Source organism: Thunnus thynnus, chromosome 20 (genome assembly GCF_963924715.1).
Source record: "Thunnus thynnus chromosome 20, fThuThy2.1, whole genome shotgun sequence".
Taxonomy (NCBI): domain Eukaryota; kingdom Metazoa; phylum Chordata; class Actinopteri; order Scombriformes; family Scombridae; genus Thunnus; species Thunnus thynnus.
The window spans coordinates 15,430,653-15,448,700 of record NC_089536.1 but is presented as its reverse complement, the minus strand read 5'-3'; the positions used below and the strand labels follow the sequence as shown (position 1 = coordinate 15,448,700).

General features: G+C 38.9%; 1 protein-coding gene and 1 long non-coding RNA gene across 2 annotated transcripts; one reads left to right on the top strand and one right to left on the bottom strand.

Annotated features, from left to right (window-relative positions):
- Window positions 1–455: 455 nt before the first annotated feature.
- LOC137172443 (uncharacterized) lies at window positions 456–8,658 on the bottom strand. The gene is made up of 3 exons (XR_010924980.1): window positions 6,214–8,658; window positions 2,432–2,476; window positions 456–2,297 (listed from the first exon to the last, which is right to left on the bottom strand). It is a non-coding gene; the product is annotated as an uncharacterized lncRNA (long non-coding RNA).
- A 1,585-nt stretch (window positions 8,659–10,243) lies between these two features.
- adprh (ADP-ribosylarginine hydrolase) lies at window positions 10,244–17,913 on the top strand. Its single transcript, XM_067576864.1, has 8 exons — window positions 10,244–10,508; window positions 11,366–11,483; window positions 11,701–11,809; window positions 12,182–12,280; window positions 12,364–12,469; window positions 14,943–15,209; window positions 15,857–16,071; window positions 17,161–17,913. The coding sequence occupies exons 1-8, from the start codon at window positions 10,501–10,503 to the stop codon at window positions 17,307–17,309; spliced, it is 1,071 nt and encodes a 356-aa protein (XP_067432965.1). The 5' UTR covers window positions 10,244–10,500; the 3' UTR covers window positions 17,310–17,913.
- Window positions 17,914–18,048: the final 135 nt, after the last annotated feature.

Genomic DNA, 18,048 nt, shown 5'->3' with positions numbered 1-18,048 from the left:
CTCAAATTGGGTTATGTTTGGTCTCGTCCTGGCGTTATGCGTTGCCACTCTTCACTATGGCCAAGTATTTCTCAGTCCACTTAAATGTGCAGTATGCACTGTCAACCTTTCTATTATAGTATATAGGACAGTTTTGAACAAGGTATTTCACTTTTTCAAATGGATCTCCTACATCTGACAACAACCTTGCAGTGGCGATGACCAAGTGGTTGAAAGATTAAAGGTGAGGTGACGTGATAGCGGTGTGTCACTTAAAAAACGGTCTAGGACAGGTTGCGGTGAAATTTTGTTCCCACTCCAGATTAAAGTGTTATTCGATCTGGATCAGAGTCTGCCTATTGAGTATGTATGACCTACATAGATGTGGTTTACAAAACCTACTCCACTTAAAGGCTTCAGGAGTTTTATCCTGTTTATTTCTTTGACACCAAGCCTTAACTTACTTTTTAAAAATACATTTTCTAACATTTTTGTACTCTTGTTTCAAATACTGTTATAGTTCAGAATCTGAAAACAATGACAGTGAGTCAGCAAGTCACAGCTGTTTCTTAAATTTTTAAAATGTTGTTTAATTTGTTACTACATTCAAAAAATGACACCCACCCTGATCTTAGACCCTCAATGACCATAAGAAAATAATTATGAGGCAAAAAAGGAGGAAACCTTGCCAGGGCCTGTTCAAAGAGGGATCCTCTCTCTAGGACAGTCAGCAAATGGGTGCCAAAAGGGGTCTGATGATTACTTGTTGGAGGAAGCCATGTCTTTGTAACCATCTTACCCAAAGCCTAATTTACCGTAAATGCAAAACACTTATAATTTCAATATGTATTTGGCTAAGACAATACTATAAAGAGAGGATACATGTTAACCATAAAGAGGGGAGTAATTAAATGTGTGTTGGTCAACCAGTCTCATTTGTTAGTGTTTGAGTTCAAGGGTCCATTCCACTAACGTTAGTCTCTGAGTGACGGCGTAGAAAGTATTCACAATATATTGAACGTTCGTCTCGCAAAGCTAATTATTAAGTCATTAAATCAAATCATGCTTGTAACCGCTGCATTTTATGAAGAGGAACTACAAGATATCTCTAGCATGTGTGCGCTGTTGACTGTCCGGGTGCTATACTGCCCTTGCAGTTTGTTATGCCTTTTTTGTCAAAATTACATTGGAATTTTCAACAAGTTAGGTTTTCCTGCCTATCTAACAAATTGATTTAGATAGGCAGGGAAACCCCTGATATAGACGGGGAGTTACAGTCACTGTTGATGTCAGTCATTGTTGGTGTCAGAAAAGTCATCTCATTTGAATTGTTTCCTGCCTCTCCTATCCTCTTCCTCGTCGTCTTTCCCCGGCTGTTTCCTGGATCCTGTAGGTGTTGGGTCTTCCTCTCTCACTTGCTAGTTGGCTTCTTTGGCATCCTCCTCCTCCATAGCATCAGCATCTTCAGCCAGATCACTGTGAGCAAGATAGTGACAAGTTTCGTCTGTAACAGCAAACTCGTCCTGTGATCTTAATCTTTTGCTGACTCTCTAATCTTCTGATTCATTGCCCTCTCTTGAACTTTTCCTGCATCTGCTAGGCAGTGGGTCATCAACCTCAGCAGCTGCATTGTGATCGTTTCCAGGAATTTTGACAACATTTTCATTGATGTCATCATTGTCAGAATAGCAGTCAGAGCTGCTGTCAGCAAACTCGTCCCACCATTGGTAATGTTTGCTGCTTCTCTCTTCAGCTTCATGTCCATCCTCCTCTCTTGACCTCCTCCTGGATCCTCTAGGCAGTGGATCATCTTCTTCTTCATCCTGGTTGACTTCCATAACAACCTCAACCGCAGCACCAGCATCTTCTGCGTTTTCATTACGATTGTCATTGATATCAACATTGTTGTTAACAAAGTTAATCACAACCTTGTCACTGTTGTTGTCGTTATTGTTGTCATTGTCATTATTGTAATTGTTGATGTTGCCATTGTCATTATTGTTGTCAGTCGTTGTTGTCGTTGACATTATTGTTGTCATTGTTTTCATTGCCGTCATTGTTGTCATTTTCATTATTGTCATTGTCATTATTGTAGTTGTTGATGTCTCCATTGTCGTTGTTGTTATTATTGTTATTGTTAACATTGTTGTCAGCATCATGTTGGTTCTCTGGTCCCTGGAACACACCCAGCACTACGCCAAAGCCCAACTCTTCTCCATGATTTATGAGAAAGTCCATCCAGGCAATCAGTACCAGGTTAAGCTGATCTGCTGGTGGCCGATCTCCTCTTGGCAAAAAAGGCAGTGGAATAATTGGACCTGAGAGATCATTTAGACATTTAGGTTACCATTACCATTCATGAAATTAAAATGGAAATCAATTTATAGCTTGTTGCTTTTGGAAAGACCACACATCAGAGATGTCTGTGTGAAACGAAGAACCAAGTACATACGATTTCGACCATTGTGGCTTCCGTCTCCTCTTCCATCCATTGTGACTAAAAGGATCAGACATTGAAACATTGGAATTTTGGTGAGGGAACAATCAACATTTCTAAACATTAAGTAAAATGAATGAAAATTTGCTTTGTGGCTTTAAGAGAAGTTTACAAAACATAAATGTTAAAGGGTAACTACACACTCAAATTCTGCTCCCAGCATATTTAAAAAATGCAACAGATGACTGGGGAGCAACTACTGTAGGAAGCGTGGCTATGTAGTATGTGATGTGGGTGGTCAGGGGACACCGACTGACCACTGCATAACCATAGCTGCTGTTTGTTTATCATATTTAATGTTACCGTCATCAGCCCTGAATATAGAACAGTTGTGTTGTGTTTACTGCCACAGATACAGAATAAATCTCTAATTCATGTATGCCGTCGTCTTTGCGCCGTCAATTATCAAGCTTGCTAACACTACCAGCAGTTATACATGATAGACACAAACTGGGGCTACAGTTAGTCAGTGCTATTTATACTCGGTGGGGCAGCTGATATACAGAATAGACCCTGAAGGCTTGCCTTTTAAGTCAATGATTATGGGAGTGGCCGAGAAGTTGACTAAACTGAATTTTCAAATCCAAGCAGACACAAATAAGCTAAAGTTTGAGCAGAAAAAAGCAGTTTTTACACACAATATGTATATCGTTGGAAAAATCACATCACACATCACATCACATCCAAATTATCCAAAGTAAGCATATGTGATTATGTGTACAGTGTAAAAAAATGATTTAGTGTCCTCCTACCCCCTTGTCAAGTGCTGTTGCTTCTGTAGCAAGTGAGCTAAACAACATATGCTTGCTTTGAGGCTGTCGGCAGCCAGCAAGCAAAAACAGCTGAAGGAGAGGTTAACGGATGTTTGGGTGCACCTTTCAGACTTATCACCCTTTCTGAGCATTATGTCAGGAGGACTTTCAAGAAACCAAATTATCAGAAATTGAACACAAGAAGTTAAAACCCAACATATAACTCAAAGAAGAAATGAGTCTCAATTTTGATTTATAAAAAAGTACCATAATCCATAAACACACCATCACTGACCCTGAAGGACGCTATCTTAATATCGATGGAACAATTAACAGCCACAGTGTAACAATTGCAAGCATCTATGGCCAAAATACGGATGAACCAACATTCCTACAGGATTTTTCAACATCAACTATCATAATCGGAAGTGACTTTAATACAGTCATCAACACAGCACAGGACAGATCAACAGATTCTTGAAATTCATTTTCAAGAATTGACAATTTCCTAACCAGTAATTTGATGATGATCAATATATCCGACACCACAATCCACCCAATTACTATTTCAGACCCTGCCCCAATCTAATCTCAAACAAAAAACTCAAAACTAAGCCCACCCAAAGATGGTGCTTTAACACATCATTACTTCAAGACAAAGATTTGACACATACTTGAAGAAAGAGTGGACATACTTCTTGGAAACAAACAACTCTCCAAATACCTCACCTATACTACTCTGGGGAATGTCAAAAGCAATACTGAGAGGAAAAATCATCTCTTACTCATCACATAAGAAAAAGAAAGAACAAGAACAGGAAAACAAACTGGAGGAGAAAATCAAACAATTACACAATTCCTATGCAGTCAACCCGACTGAACAAACTCAGAAAGAAATCAGAGAAACCAAATTTCAACTTGACAACATTACTAACAAAAAACACAGTTCTATTACAAAGGCTATGCTACAACCATTTATATACATGCATATACATAATGATAGATCTGGCAGATACCTAGCAAACCAACTCAAAGGCAATGAAGAAAAATCAATCATATCAACAAGGAAGACTCAGTGAGGAATATCACCGAGGACCCACAAACCATAAATAATATCTTCAAAACATACTACTGTAAATTATATAAAAATGACAAAAGAACAAAAATAATCAGAAATAGATATTTTTGGATAAAATCACATTACCTACACTAAACAAACATCAGGCTGATGTCTTGAATACTCCACTAACATCAATAGGATATGAAAAAGCACTCAAAAAAAGGCAAACAATAAAGCCCCTGACTGAATGGTTTCCTTGCTGAATTCTATAAGCACTTCATTTTCACCTCTATTCACCAGAATGGCAGATGATATAAAGAGATCAAAATCCATCCCACAACATATGAATACAGCACTCATATCAGTACTACTTAAACCAAATTAAGACCCAACCCTCTGCTCAAGCTAGCCCCTATTATTAATCAACACAGACATTAAAATCATTAGTAAGGTATTAACAATTTGAATTGAATCAATCAATTTCATCTCTCCTCCACCCAGATCAAACGGGAGTCATTAAAAGCAGACATTCCTCAAACAGTACACACTGCCAAATGTCCACGCTCACCGTCACTATTTGCCTTATTCATTGAACCATTAGTCACAATAATAATCAAAATAACAGCATCACCAGCACCACAACAAACAACATAACACACAAAATCAGTCTCTATGCAGATGACATACCATTATTTCTACAAAATCCAAATAAATCATGTAAAGTTATCAGAATCATAAGTGCCTACTCTAACCTCTCAAAAAGCAACTATTTTACTATTGTTGCAGCATATATAGAATATTACACCTCAGAACCTACTCTTCTCCCTCACCACAGGCAATATCACATATCTAGGTATAAAAATATCCCCAATACTGTCAGAATTATTTTATTTCAACTTCACTCCATATCAAAAACAGTAGAAGACGACTTAAACCACTGGGTGACATAACCACTATCTATCATGGGCCGAGACTCTACTGTAAAGATATTACAAAAAATCAATTCCAAATTCACAATGATCCCAGTCTAACCCACAGTCATATGGTTTAACGCAGTAGACACACTCATAACAAAATTCCATTGGAAAAACAAAAAACCCAGAAAAGAACTAACTACATCAAAAAAATCAAAAACTCAAGGGGAGCTAGAGGCACCAAACATCCAGTAATATTACCTGGCCAACCAACTACAATATATTACGAAATGGATTCACAAAATCCACCATCATCACTCATGGCTGGATATAGAACAAACAGAATGCAGAAACACTTCAAAAACATTATAATAGCCACACCTCTGTCAGCCTGGTGTAAAGGCAATAAAATGACACACTTTATAATGTCACCTAGCTCACATACACCCATTTGGCACAACCCAGATTTTCTTGTCAACAAATCACCCATGACAAGCACCAAATGGAAGGGAAAAGGCATAACACATCTACACCACATCTTACCTTCCAACAGTTAATGCAAGTATGGTATTGGGGAGAGGCAATACTTACAATACACCCAATTAAAGCATGTAATCAAGGCAAAAAACATCACATCCAATAACAACCTTCAACCACCACCCCCATTTGGACATCAATAAAATTGCAAACTCAAACAAACCTCTGTCCAATTACACAAACTTTTATCTTTTATCACCAATAATGACTTCTGGATTAAAATATGCAAAAATACCTTCAACATGTCCATTGACACTATCACAAGACTAATTCAATACCAAGTACTAATCCTACACATACATTTATTAATATTTCTTCCTTTTGAACTCTTTATTGCACAAATTGAAGGAACTGGCAGGACATTTCACTGTGATTGTACCTTATATGATTACATGTGATAAATAAACTTGATTGTTTGATAAATTATAGACTACATTATGCAGAATGATAATATATATAGGCTTAAAGACTTACCTTTGAATTGGTCTGTAAAACTGTAAATTATGAAGCAGCTATAAGTTGGTGATTGTCTGTTGCAGAAATATGTATTTCTGAAAAAAACTGTTCGTCTTCAAGGAAAAACTGCAGGCTCTGCAATGTGTTTTTAACTAAATGAGTCCAGAATCCAGAAATCACAGGCAACTTAATCCATTCTATTGTGATGTAATAAACACTATGTCATAAAGTTGAGTTCTAGAATTCTATTACCTCACAACAATATCATAATTACATTGACAGGGACCAGCTATGGCACACATTACATCAGAAAAGAAATATGGGCCCATTTCAAATGTTTATATATGAAAAGATCAATGTTGACACCTTGCTTAAAGGCAACTTAAAGGAGTGGGTCAGATTTTTCCAAGTTTACCTATAATATCCCAATTCCTATGGAAAAAAAGAAAACCAACAATAAACTGATCCTAACCAGAATTACCTGTGTATCCAAAGCTCCTCTGTGCCAGTGACTTCTACAGTTGTCCAGAAACTATTAAAAATACATCAATGAGCCACACTGTTTCACTGGGTGACATGTTCCTTCATTACCATATGGTGTCATCTGTGTTTGGCTTTAGGATTTACCTGTCTGCTCTGTTTCTTCAGGTGCTCATTAGGGCAACTGGTGTCACCTTAGGGCCCTTGGTGTGGCCAGGTTATTAACACTGGGCTGCAGCTGAGGCAGCGCTCTCTCTATGTGTCGTTCTCTTCTCTCCCCTCCAGTTACCTGTTTTTGTTTGGTTTAGTTATGTTGCCTTAGTTTTGTTATCCTTTAATTTCTTGCACCTCACAATGCACACACACATCTTACGCTCATGCACACCATACACCACTGATGCTACTGGTATTGACACTCCATGCCTTTTATACTTAGTTCATTCTTTAATTTGGTTTAATTTGGATTTTATAAAATATCTTGTTTAAATGTTGACATGGTGTGTTTCCCTTTTGTTGTGGCCACTTGAGCCAGGTTATAACACATGAACTTTGGCACTGTAGTTTATTTTGAGTCAATCCCACATACAGTCCTGCTGCTGAAAGTACCTCACTAAAGCACCAAATCCATGGCAGAAAATAGTCCCCAGCAAATGCTCTATTTACTCCTGTTTGAGTAGTGTTTGCTTAAAACTACAGTGCCCAGCCTCAAGTCAAGTATGGACAGAAGGAACAACTACAGTGACCAGTAACTCTTTTGATGTGCGTATGGGCACATGAGTATTGTATTAAGATACAATCGAAGAAATTAGTTTGTCCTGTAATGTCAGACCTTCCTATTATAATTTGACTTGTCAAACACAGGCGTAGCTAATAACATTATTAATAGCTGTATTGTACTTAGGTGTGCCACTATCAGGGCTCTGGTGATGTGCATGTTGGCTCATTGGCATGGATTAAATCTTTGTCGCGAATAAGAGTGTAATGGAAGCTCTCAGATATACTTTTAATTAAGAGTTTTTTTTTAAATACAGCTCAACTGGATAGGTCAAATGGTTAACCTGTACACTGTATGTTAAGATCAACATTTGCTAGCATCGATTGTAAGATGAATGTACAGTTGTCTGCTATAGCTGACAGAGTGATCAATATTTAATTATATTCATTGCTTGTTAGAATAGAGCAATTTCCACTAAAATGCCACTCACAACCATTTCTCAGTTCACTTATACTTTATTCTTTACTTACATTTTCTACTTTTAGGGTATGTCTGATGAATAGTTTGATCATTGGGATTTTACCCTGACAGTGTATGTCCTGTGTCCTGACTTTTAAAATTCAAAACTGGAGGTAATTATGTTGGAGGAAACTGTTGGATAAAAGTTTTATGTTTCATTTTATTCAAGAGTGATTGGACTGAAAGCGTTTTTATCCCACCTGGATGTAGAGATGACAGTGCCAGCAGGAAGTGAGCAGAGGAGGGACTGTCTGCATTATCCAGCCATGGGTTACACAGAGTTCAACATCTGGTCAAAAAGACAACAGACAGAGTCACTCGTCCGTGACAGCAAGTGAGGAGCATGAGAGATAAAGGGGAATGGACAAGACTATTTTTTGCTAATTATAGCGTGTCAAAAAGAATGGCAAATAACCAGAGCCCCGGGGATCCGGCCAATTCTGACCAAAATTAACACTGCTCTGTGCAGCTTTCTGCTACTTTCATCAAATTGTTTCCTGGCCCAAAAAGCTAAAACAATGCCAGACCATTTAAAATCGTGGGCACAGTGACTTGTTCTACTGAACCGGTGCCAAACCAGCAAGTGCCAGTCAATAGTGGACATGCAGAACATGAACTAAATTCTTATCCTAACCTCACCAGCGCAAAACACATGCCTAACCCCAAAAGTAATGCTGAACACGTTTAATATTGACTTTTTTGTATACTATAGCCATGTTGCTCCAGGGATGGCAATATCAGTTGGTCAGTTGGTCCACCACTTAGGTCCAGACTGAATTATCTCCACAACTGTTCAATGGATTGCCATGAAATTCTGTAAACAGGGTGCGAACTATGCTGTGGCTTTCAGGGGAGCTAACTTTGATTATCGGGGGAGAAATTTAGGGTAAATTTCTGAGTAAGCTTCCTTGTTTTCTTTTTGACATATCTGTATGCTCACTACAAAAGAGAGAAATGAATAATGACAATTTGGAGAAATGCAAAGTAATGCGCAGACTGAGTGGGAATAAGAAAGTTTGTTTTTTACTGATCTTTGAGTTAAAGTGAGTCAAGTTTATGATATTGCACCGCCACACTGCGATGGTGATGGCAAGAATAGCATGCATGCTGGTATCTTTATTAAAGTGAATCAGTGATAAATCACCCTCATGCATGAATCATACATCAATAATAGCCTAATTTTACGCATGAGCCATGATGATGAAAATACAGAAAAATAGTAATGCATGGCAAAAATAGCATATTGTCAATATTTTAGAGACGTCCCAAAATTTCACAAATCATGTTTTCAGGGCAACTTCGGTCTAATTAAGAGGAGCCAAGCTCCCCCTGGCTCCCCTGTAGTTCACACTCTGTTTGTACAGATATTCATGGTCCCCAAGGGATGAATCCTACCAAGTTTGATGAACCCTGGATTCTTCCTTTAGCATCTCCAGCGAGTCAAAGTTTTCACTTATCCAGTGAAATAAGCTATCTCAATTTTTATTACATGGATTGACACATAAGCTTGTACATACATTCATGGTTCCCTGACTCTTCCTCTAGCAACATTAGGGTTGACATTTGTGTTTTTTAGTGAAATTAATCAACAACTGTTGAATGGATTGCCAGTACAGACATTCATGTACCTCTAAGGATGAAGCATAAGTTTGTTAATCCCTGACTTCTCATATAGGCCGACCTCATGGTCAAAACATCAGTCGGTATGACCAAATGCCTTCAAAAAGAGCCATACTTTGTATTTGGTGCTAATTAGCAAATTTTAGCATGCTAACATGCTAAACCAAGAACATGGTAAAAAGTATACCTTCTTGCATTAGCACTGTGACACTAGCATTTAGCTCAAGGCACTAATTTAGTACAGGGCTGCCAGACTGTCTTTTTAAGGTCCGAACTTGCCTATTATTTGCAGTGAATATGACCAAATGTTGTCATAACAGGTTAATTTCAGATTTAATAAAATAAGGAAAGTAGCTAATTTGCTAACTCTTCACAGACCAGAGCTAGCTAGCTTAAGTATCAATAGATATACAATAGTTGTATTGCCAGTCAGTGCTTTAAAATGAATGTGTATTCATTATAGTGAATTGGCCATTGATAATTACCTAGTCATGCTAATGACAAAACATTAATTTACTAATTCAGAGTTTTATAGTTGTAGTTTAGGAGTTGTTGCATTTAGGTTTTTACACAATAGCACTCAGATTAATGCAAATAAAATATGTGCGGTGCAGCTATATGAAAATGGTGAGTATATAGGAACAAGTCAATGATTATCCTGGTGATTCAGAAAACATTTGCCATTTGTTTTGTCATGTCTCCATTTGCCAGCTGGAGAGCTGCCGTCTAAAGTTGCTTTGCTGTTGCGTCTTTTTTTAGCCCGCACGCCTTCAAGCTGCTGGATCGGTGTTGGAAGTAATGTGCAATAGTTTTAGTCAATGGACGCTGGTGTTTGCAGACTTTGTTTGAGCTTGAGACTGCGCTAATACTTGCAACAAAAAGCAGCAGTGAGTGTCCCGTTTGCAGCCCCGGTGTCAACTTGTGTGTGTGACCGCCTACTGAAGCCTGATTTCGGGGAGAGACGCGCTGCAATGGACCGGTGAGGCTGCCACTGTATGGAGGAAGGATTCACTGCAGCAAGTCAAACATTTTACTCTATCTGTTGGTCCAGATCAAGCCAGAGAAAGCGTAATGTTTAAGTCGACTCGTTTTTATGTTTGACTAATGTTTGGAGTTATGATAATGCAGTGACAGGTCGGAGTTGAGATGACTGATGGTAGAATGATAGAAATCTGTAAAAAATGACCAAAAACATCATTTTTGGGACATTATTTGAATACAAATGTATATATAAATGTATATCTATTTACTTATGTTTTATTAACATTACTCCTTTTTCCCATGTTGCCTGCACAAATAGTGTCACACCTGCAGATATGAAAAAAAAAACTACATAACTTTTTACTTTTGAAACACAATATTTGCTTACACATATAGGCTATTGGCCAAGTTTAAATGACTTTGAACCTATCTCTAAAATTCTATTATAGTATGTTGGTCTTATTTCTACTGTGAAACCTTTCCAAAAATACTACAAATCATAGTACCACATAGTATGCTTAGTAGTAGTTGTTTAATTTTAAGTGAAAGATAGCGTTAGTGGTGTTACAGGTGTTCTTTTAATCCAAAATAATACCTTTTACAGTTTTATAATGACATTTGTTAAAAATGTGCAAAATAACTGTAGGGAAGAAACTGAATAAACATGGTAAAACTTTAACAAGAGTGTCTCTTCAGCACAGTTCCTTTTTATTTAGTGAAAAAAAAACAGACATGAGGATTTCACTATAATAATTTGTTGATTTGAGGGTTCCTCCTGAGTTCTTAGTTTGCTGCAAAGTGGCATATGTTTGTTATAAGAGTGGAAATAGTATCTTTCTGTGTCTTTTGTCTTAGTGGAAGTGCGACACTGGAGCACTATAAGGCAGGCATGTTGCTGAGTGGTGTTGGTGATGCTCTGGGCTACAGGAACCAGCTGTGGGAGTACAACGAGTCGGGACCAGCCATTCACCAGGTAAGTGCCGGACCAGTATCGAGGGGTCCTAGACAGGGTTTCCAGGGGCCTGAGACAGTGATGAGGAGTTAAATGTTACTATTGTTATCATATTGTTACCATTTTTACATTTTCTAGCTCTATACTGAATCATAACTTACCGGTTGAGATAAGCTAACCTGCTGCTTAAGGAGTATTTCACCTAAAACGTCTACCCTCGTCCTTCCTGTCCTTACAGGAGCTGAAGGAGCTCGGCGGTCTGAAGAACATCAAGGCCGAGCTCCCTGACTGGCCGGTGAGCGATGACACAGTTCTGCATCTGGCAACGGCTGAAGGACTAGCGACTGGTGAGGTCAACATCACATTGTGCCAATTTTCTCTCTCTAGTTTCTGTCTCCCTTTCACTCATTCTGTTTTAATCGAGGAGTTGATTGGATTGATCTGATAGTCTGTGTCATTCTGATGAGGCCTCATCAGGACACACACCACACCCTCCTCCTCAAGAGCCCCAACTAAAGGTTAAATCTAATTTCCAGTCTTGCCTTGATTTGCTGCTTTATTACGGTTCTACACAAGTGGAGGGGAAATGGTAGAAATTCAACTTGACCTTTACTGTGAAAAGGCAAACAAGCAGCCTTGTTAACAGATCTGATACATCTTTAAAAATGTTAATACGGACAGCATGTGCAGTTTGAACAAATTAACTCTTGCCCTCGCAGGGAAGATGGGGGAGGATCTCCTGCATGAGGTGGCTGCTCGCTATGTTGAGGCTATGAAAGACATGGAAGGGAGGAAACCAGGGCCTTCAAGCATTCTAGGTGAGAGGATACATTCATTTTTCAATATCACACACATGGGTATGGAAGCAGAGATCCCACACACTCACATTTAACCTTTTTAGGAGTCTCCCAGCTGAAGCCTGGGCAGGAAGGGGGCTTCAGAGTGCCCTATAACCCCGAGGGAACAGGCTGTGGAGCGGCCATGAGATCCATGTGCATTGGTCTGAGGTAACACACAATAAATATATAATAACTTAGTATTCTGAATGCATCCAGTTCACTGTCTGCCCTCCATGTTATATTACCCTCCAGGTTATATTTTTTAATCATTATGCAGTATTGCTTTCTTGAGCAGGTACAGGGCATCTTAATGATTAACTGAGTTGTACTTACTGTAAGCCTCTTTTTGAAAGATTTTTGGTGTCCAATAACTGAAGTTTTGGGATTAGTGGAGAAAAGGAATAACCTTGCAAATTGGTTTTGACAGTGAAAATTATTAGGGTGGGAGAGAGTGTCAGAGTAAGAGGACGGGATTGTGATTTAGTTTTGGACTCAAGGCAGGATAGTCAGACCTTTTGAGTGCGCATGGGAGGGTCTTTTATATTTTCTTACCCTGAATTTGTGTTTTCTGTTTTCTCTCTTTTGTTTTCTTTACCCTTTCTTAGCAGTATAGTTAATAGTTACATACATAGACAGAAAGAAACAAAAAGACAGCTTTCACTTGCACTTTGCCACATGCAGATGGCAACTGTTCTGTCTCTGTATCAGGGTTTTATTAATGTGTGCATTGATGGCACACATTAGAAGTTCCACTGGGATAATAAGGTTTAAATTGGAGTACACGATTAAACAAGTTGTACCAATTTAACACAGTTATATTGTTTTGACATGTTTTGGGCAGTTTTTCTGAAAGTCCAGGGGAGTGTTCAGAGAAAACGTTTAAAACACTGAGTGAAGATTTTTCGTACAGCCCCTGAAGTGGCAAATAAGTTAAATTCACATTCAATATGTGCAGTGAGATGCAGGGTGGTATACACCTTTCCTAAAATACTAAAAATCATACTTGATTTTGACAATGCCCACATTGCAGGGATATGAAACAGTCTAGTTCACCTATAAAAACTGAGATTAAACTGTAAAATATTACCTCAGTCTTTTCTAAATGCTATTATGAGCAATAGTGAAGGAAAAAGTAGTAATTTTACAGGTGTTTTTTTTTAATTCACAACATGTGCTAAACATCTACAACTAATATCACTGAACGAAAGAAAGTAAATGAACTTTGATAAAACACTTTCTCCTCTGTACATTTACTTGCATGTGTTACACCCACAGACCCAAAGATAGTAAGGAACCCAGATCCACCCATTAAACATGAACCACACACACACACACACACACACACACACACACACACACATATATATATATATAGATACATAGGCAGTTGTGACAGATTTCAAATCATCAGGGTGCAAAGGGAACTTTACAGTAGTCCAACCTGATTCAGATGAATGAACGAGTTACATGTAATCAGATTGACATGCAAATCCTCTAACTTCTAACATGTTATTCAAGTGTTATAGAGCTGCCCTACTTATGTTACTGACATGACTTTCATGGTTAAGGTCAGAGTCAAAAATAACTCGCTGCATTACAGAGACAGTGACTGTAAGTGTGAATAAAGTTCCTGACTCAACAAATTGATTGGTCTTATTGCATAAAGAGATTAGCAAACTCATCAATCATTAATAATCTTTGTTTAATCCACAAATTATTTTCTGAATCAATCGTTTAGTCTGTAAAATGCAAGAAAATTGTGAAAAGTTGCCGTTCGGCTGCAGTTGACCTCATCCCAAGAAGACGCCCACAAATGTCTCATGTTGTCCAACCAACAGTCTAAAACCCAAAGAGATTCTCTTTACAATGAGAGAAGAAACTAGCAATTGTTGGAGAATCTGGAGGAAGAGAATATTTGACATTTTTGCTTAAAAATGATTTGAACGACTGATCGGTTATCCATATATAATAGTTACTGATTAATTATCTGTATATCGACAAATCAGTTAATTGTTTCAGCTCTAAACTCGTTACATTCGGTTGTAGAGAGAAATCCGTCGGGGATTGGTTTGAAGGGATTTATCAGTTTGTTAGTTGTTGAAAAAAGAAACTTTCAGGCAGGTTGCAATTTCATCAAAATGCAATTTTAATCATTTATAATTTAAAAAAAGATGTTTGGATGTCTGATAGAAAAATTAATATAGAAGTGAAGTGGAATTATTACGTATTTTAGTCACTACGCAAGTTGGTTTAGAAAGCCAATGGCATGTATAAAACTTGACACTAAACATTTCACATTTACAGTTGAGGTACGCAGCTGCTGCTCTTATCCACAGTAATTTTTAATGAATGCAAAAGTGGAGTTAGTGTACGTTCTTTGATCACCAAGCAGACAGTAACGAATAAATAACACAGGTCCAGGGTTAAAGCACTGGCCCGAACCAGTAAAAACATAATATGGAGTCAATTAACACATGAAAAGAAGTAATTACAGTGTACATAATTTGTAGTCGAATAGTGTGCGAACGCAGAACACATCTCTCAGCACGTGATGGACCTCATTATGATTATGGAGAGAACTTCAGCAAAATATCCTCCCCAACAAAGGCTGATAAGGACTTCAATACTTTGTTCCCACCAGATATCCGAAGCCTGATCAGCTGTTGTCGTTGGTGGCGGTTGCTGTGGAGACAGGCAGGATGACCCATCCTCACCCCACTGGTTTCCTGGGAGCCGTAGCGTCGGCCCTTTTCACAGCGTATGCTGTCCAGCGCAGGCCCATCACGACTTGGGGTCTTGGCCTGATCAATGAGGCCTGTCCGATAGCAAAGACCTTTGTTCAGGCTCGGGGCTTCGCCGTTGAGGAGGCGGAGAGAGACTGGGCCTACTTCTGTGACAAGTGGCAGTGGTATGAGCGGCTGAAATCTGGCTTGGTTAGGCTGTCGTATTGCATTCAAGTTCAGCAACATCTATCTGACCTATTTTAATCTCAAGGTTAATGGATAATGGCATGAGATTTATTTTAAAATGTCACTGGTCAGTTTCACTTCAGCTGCTAACCTCAAGCTAATTTTTATTCTAATCTATGGCTTCTGATAACAATAAGATCAATACACAAATTGTACTTTTCTGCTTAAATTCACAAGAAATCAGCATTCAATTGCCATCTTGTTTCCTTAATTTGACACATATACATCAGTTGTTGTTATAGTGTCAGATGTTAAACATGGTCAAAAGTCCAAAACTTGAGGTGAACATATGTTAAAATGCTCCCTGCAAGTCAAAAGCCAGGGCTTCAGCCTGCTATGAATGATTCATCTGTAATGTTACCTCTACTTCCTCCTTGCTATGACGTCAGAGTGTTGGTGCATTTCCACAAACGGCCGTCCGTCCTGTAGTCTTTGTTGTTAAGGCGGTTAGTTGTTTGACAGGTTGTTCATGTTGTCCACTTGCGTATTTCAGATCAGATTCAGGCTTGAACATGTATGGATGTATTTGAGAAGTTTTCATTTCGAGTAAAGAATGAGAAAAAGAACCTCTTACCTCTGTCTCCAGGTATCTGGACACGAGGTGCATCTCCACTGGGGTGGGGCCTGTGAATTGGCCGGAGTCCTATGGCCCAGCTGAGAGAGATGAAGTCTACAAGAGCTTCAGCCTGTCGGGCTGGGCAGGACGCAGCGGTCACGACGCTCCGATGATAGCGTACGACGCCCTGCTGGGAGCAGGCGCAGACTGGGAAGAGCTGATGAGCAGAGCGGGCTTCCATGGAGGTCAGAGGTTCAAACAAGAAAATGTCTGTTTGGCAGTTGTACAGATCCTGTGGGAAGACATGGAAGGCTTGACCTGAATCTTTAACATCTTAAATCTTAACCTAAACCTAATTATATTCTATTTTATGCCCAAACTTCACCATCACAAACCTTACTCCTAAACATTTCAATCTAAATCCAAACTTCTGGTTTAGTTGGATGATCACAGCACATCTCCTACCATACATTCCTCCTCCTAACATTCCTCGTCTTGTTTTAAGAGAGGTTTTTCCAAAAATCAAGTGCACATTTGCTCAGACATATTACTCATGTGGAGTGATGGTCTAAACTGTAATTGGTCCTCGTGTTGAGGATAGAAGCAGGTCTGTAGAAGCTAGATAAATTAAGTATGATACAGCGATTAACTGAACAAGCAGTCTTTAAAATTATGAAACGCGTGAACAGTTTCGGTGCGAAATGTTTTGTTGAATTTAAACTTGCAATTTTGGCTACTTAGGGATTTTTTTACTGTAAGATCATATGTTGAACATGTTAGAGAACAGTTGCATATTTATATATCCAGCAGATCAAGCAACATTATTAATGGGAGTCATGTTTCAGGCCACCTGATGAATTTAAGTCCAATATTCACTCTCCTTTTAGCTGTCTTTGGTCTCCACCAACTCCTGAGGGAAATATTTGTCTCTTTAGCTGTGAAATGTTGCACTTAGTTCTCTAGCTAGTCACTAACTTTGTCTGTCTACCATTTTGGTGACAGGCAGGTTGGATTTTAGAGCTGCTTTACTACAGCTGAGTGTTGTGGTGGAAAATGAAAAAATGAGCTAAAACTCGCTATAAACTCTGCAGAGCTGAGTAGAACTGCAGTTTTGTGATAATTCTGTTGGTTCATTGCTACAGTTGACCCCTTTCACATAAAAGTAGTCGTGTAATCAATTGTTAACATTAGAAAATATTGACTATAGCAGCTTTAAAGGTCAGCAAAAGCCAAAATATAAAAGATTTCATTTAAATGATAAAATTCTGCTTCATCACAGGACGTTTGCTCATGCTGCTCTCTCTGTGGCTTTGTCTCTCTCTCCTCCTGTCCAGGTGACAGTGACAGCACAGCAGTGATCGCCTGCTGCTGCTGGGGTCTCCTCTACGGCACCAAGGGGGTCCCAGAAGGCAACCACTCCAACCTGGAGTACCGGGACCGACTGGTGCGCAGCGCCGAGCAACTCTACGCCATTTCGCACTAAGAAGGCCACAGCAGCTTGCCGCACTGACCGAGTGTCTCCCATCGCGGTGCAGTAAAGGGAAACTAGGCCACACACTCTGACACATTGACGTAGGACTAGTCGGTGCGTCCAACAGTACATTGATCTTGAGTGCTGTCACTGAGCCACCAAGTGCGGTGTCATGCTTGCCTGAAGGGGAAGCAGAGTGTCCCACTAACCCAAAGAGTCATTTCTGCCACAACAAGGGCTGCGTGCCTCATGATGTTGGCACTGGGGTTGGTGAATTAAGAGGGGTCCCCCTAGTGACCACTTTAAATTACCATGCAGAGCTGTATCACTGACAAATTCAAGCTAATGAGAATGTGAAGAGAATACATAAAGTCCCCTAGGAGGTAATTACTTCATTTTGTCAGCATGACATAATAGCAAATGCTTAGCGGGCTTCAAATTAAATGTGCTCTTGTTTTTGTATAATGAAAGATACATTTCTGCATCTCATTATGGTTACTTACTGTTACTTCACGCAGTGCAGGGCAAAAATGTAACTGCGATACTGTAGGCAAGCACAATTAATGAAAACAATAAATTAAACAAACAAAGCTTTGTAGTAGAGTTGAAAACTTTATTTTTTGGTCATTGTTGTTTTTATATTTTTTTTGTCTTGTCCATTTTTTATTAATTATATTTTCCTAAAGAAGAGAAGAAGGGCAAAGGGGTGGTTTGAACTACTGGATCGAGTTTAAAAAAGAAAAGTGATTTG

Bases quoted from the DNA above. Each gene is read 5' to 3' on its own strand.
- adprh (XM_067576864.1), top strand. The intron at 12,281-12,363 runs GTGAGAGGATAC...TAACCTTTTTAG, and splicing joins AGGGCCTTCAAGCATTCTAG to GAGTCTCCCAGCTGAAGCCT. The intron at 12,470-14,942 runs GTAACACACAAT...TGTTCCCACCAG, and splicing joins TCCATGTGCATTGGTCTGAG to ATATCCGAAGCCTGATCAGC.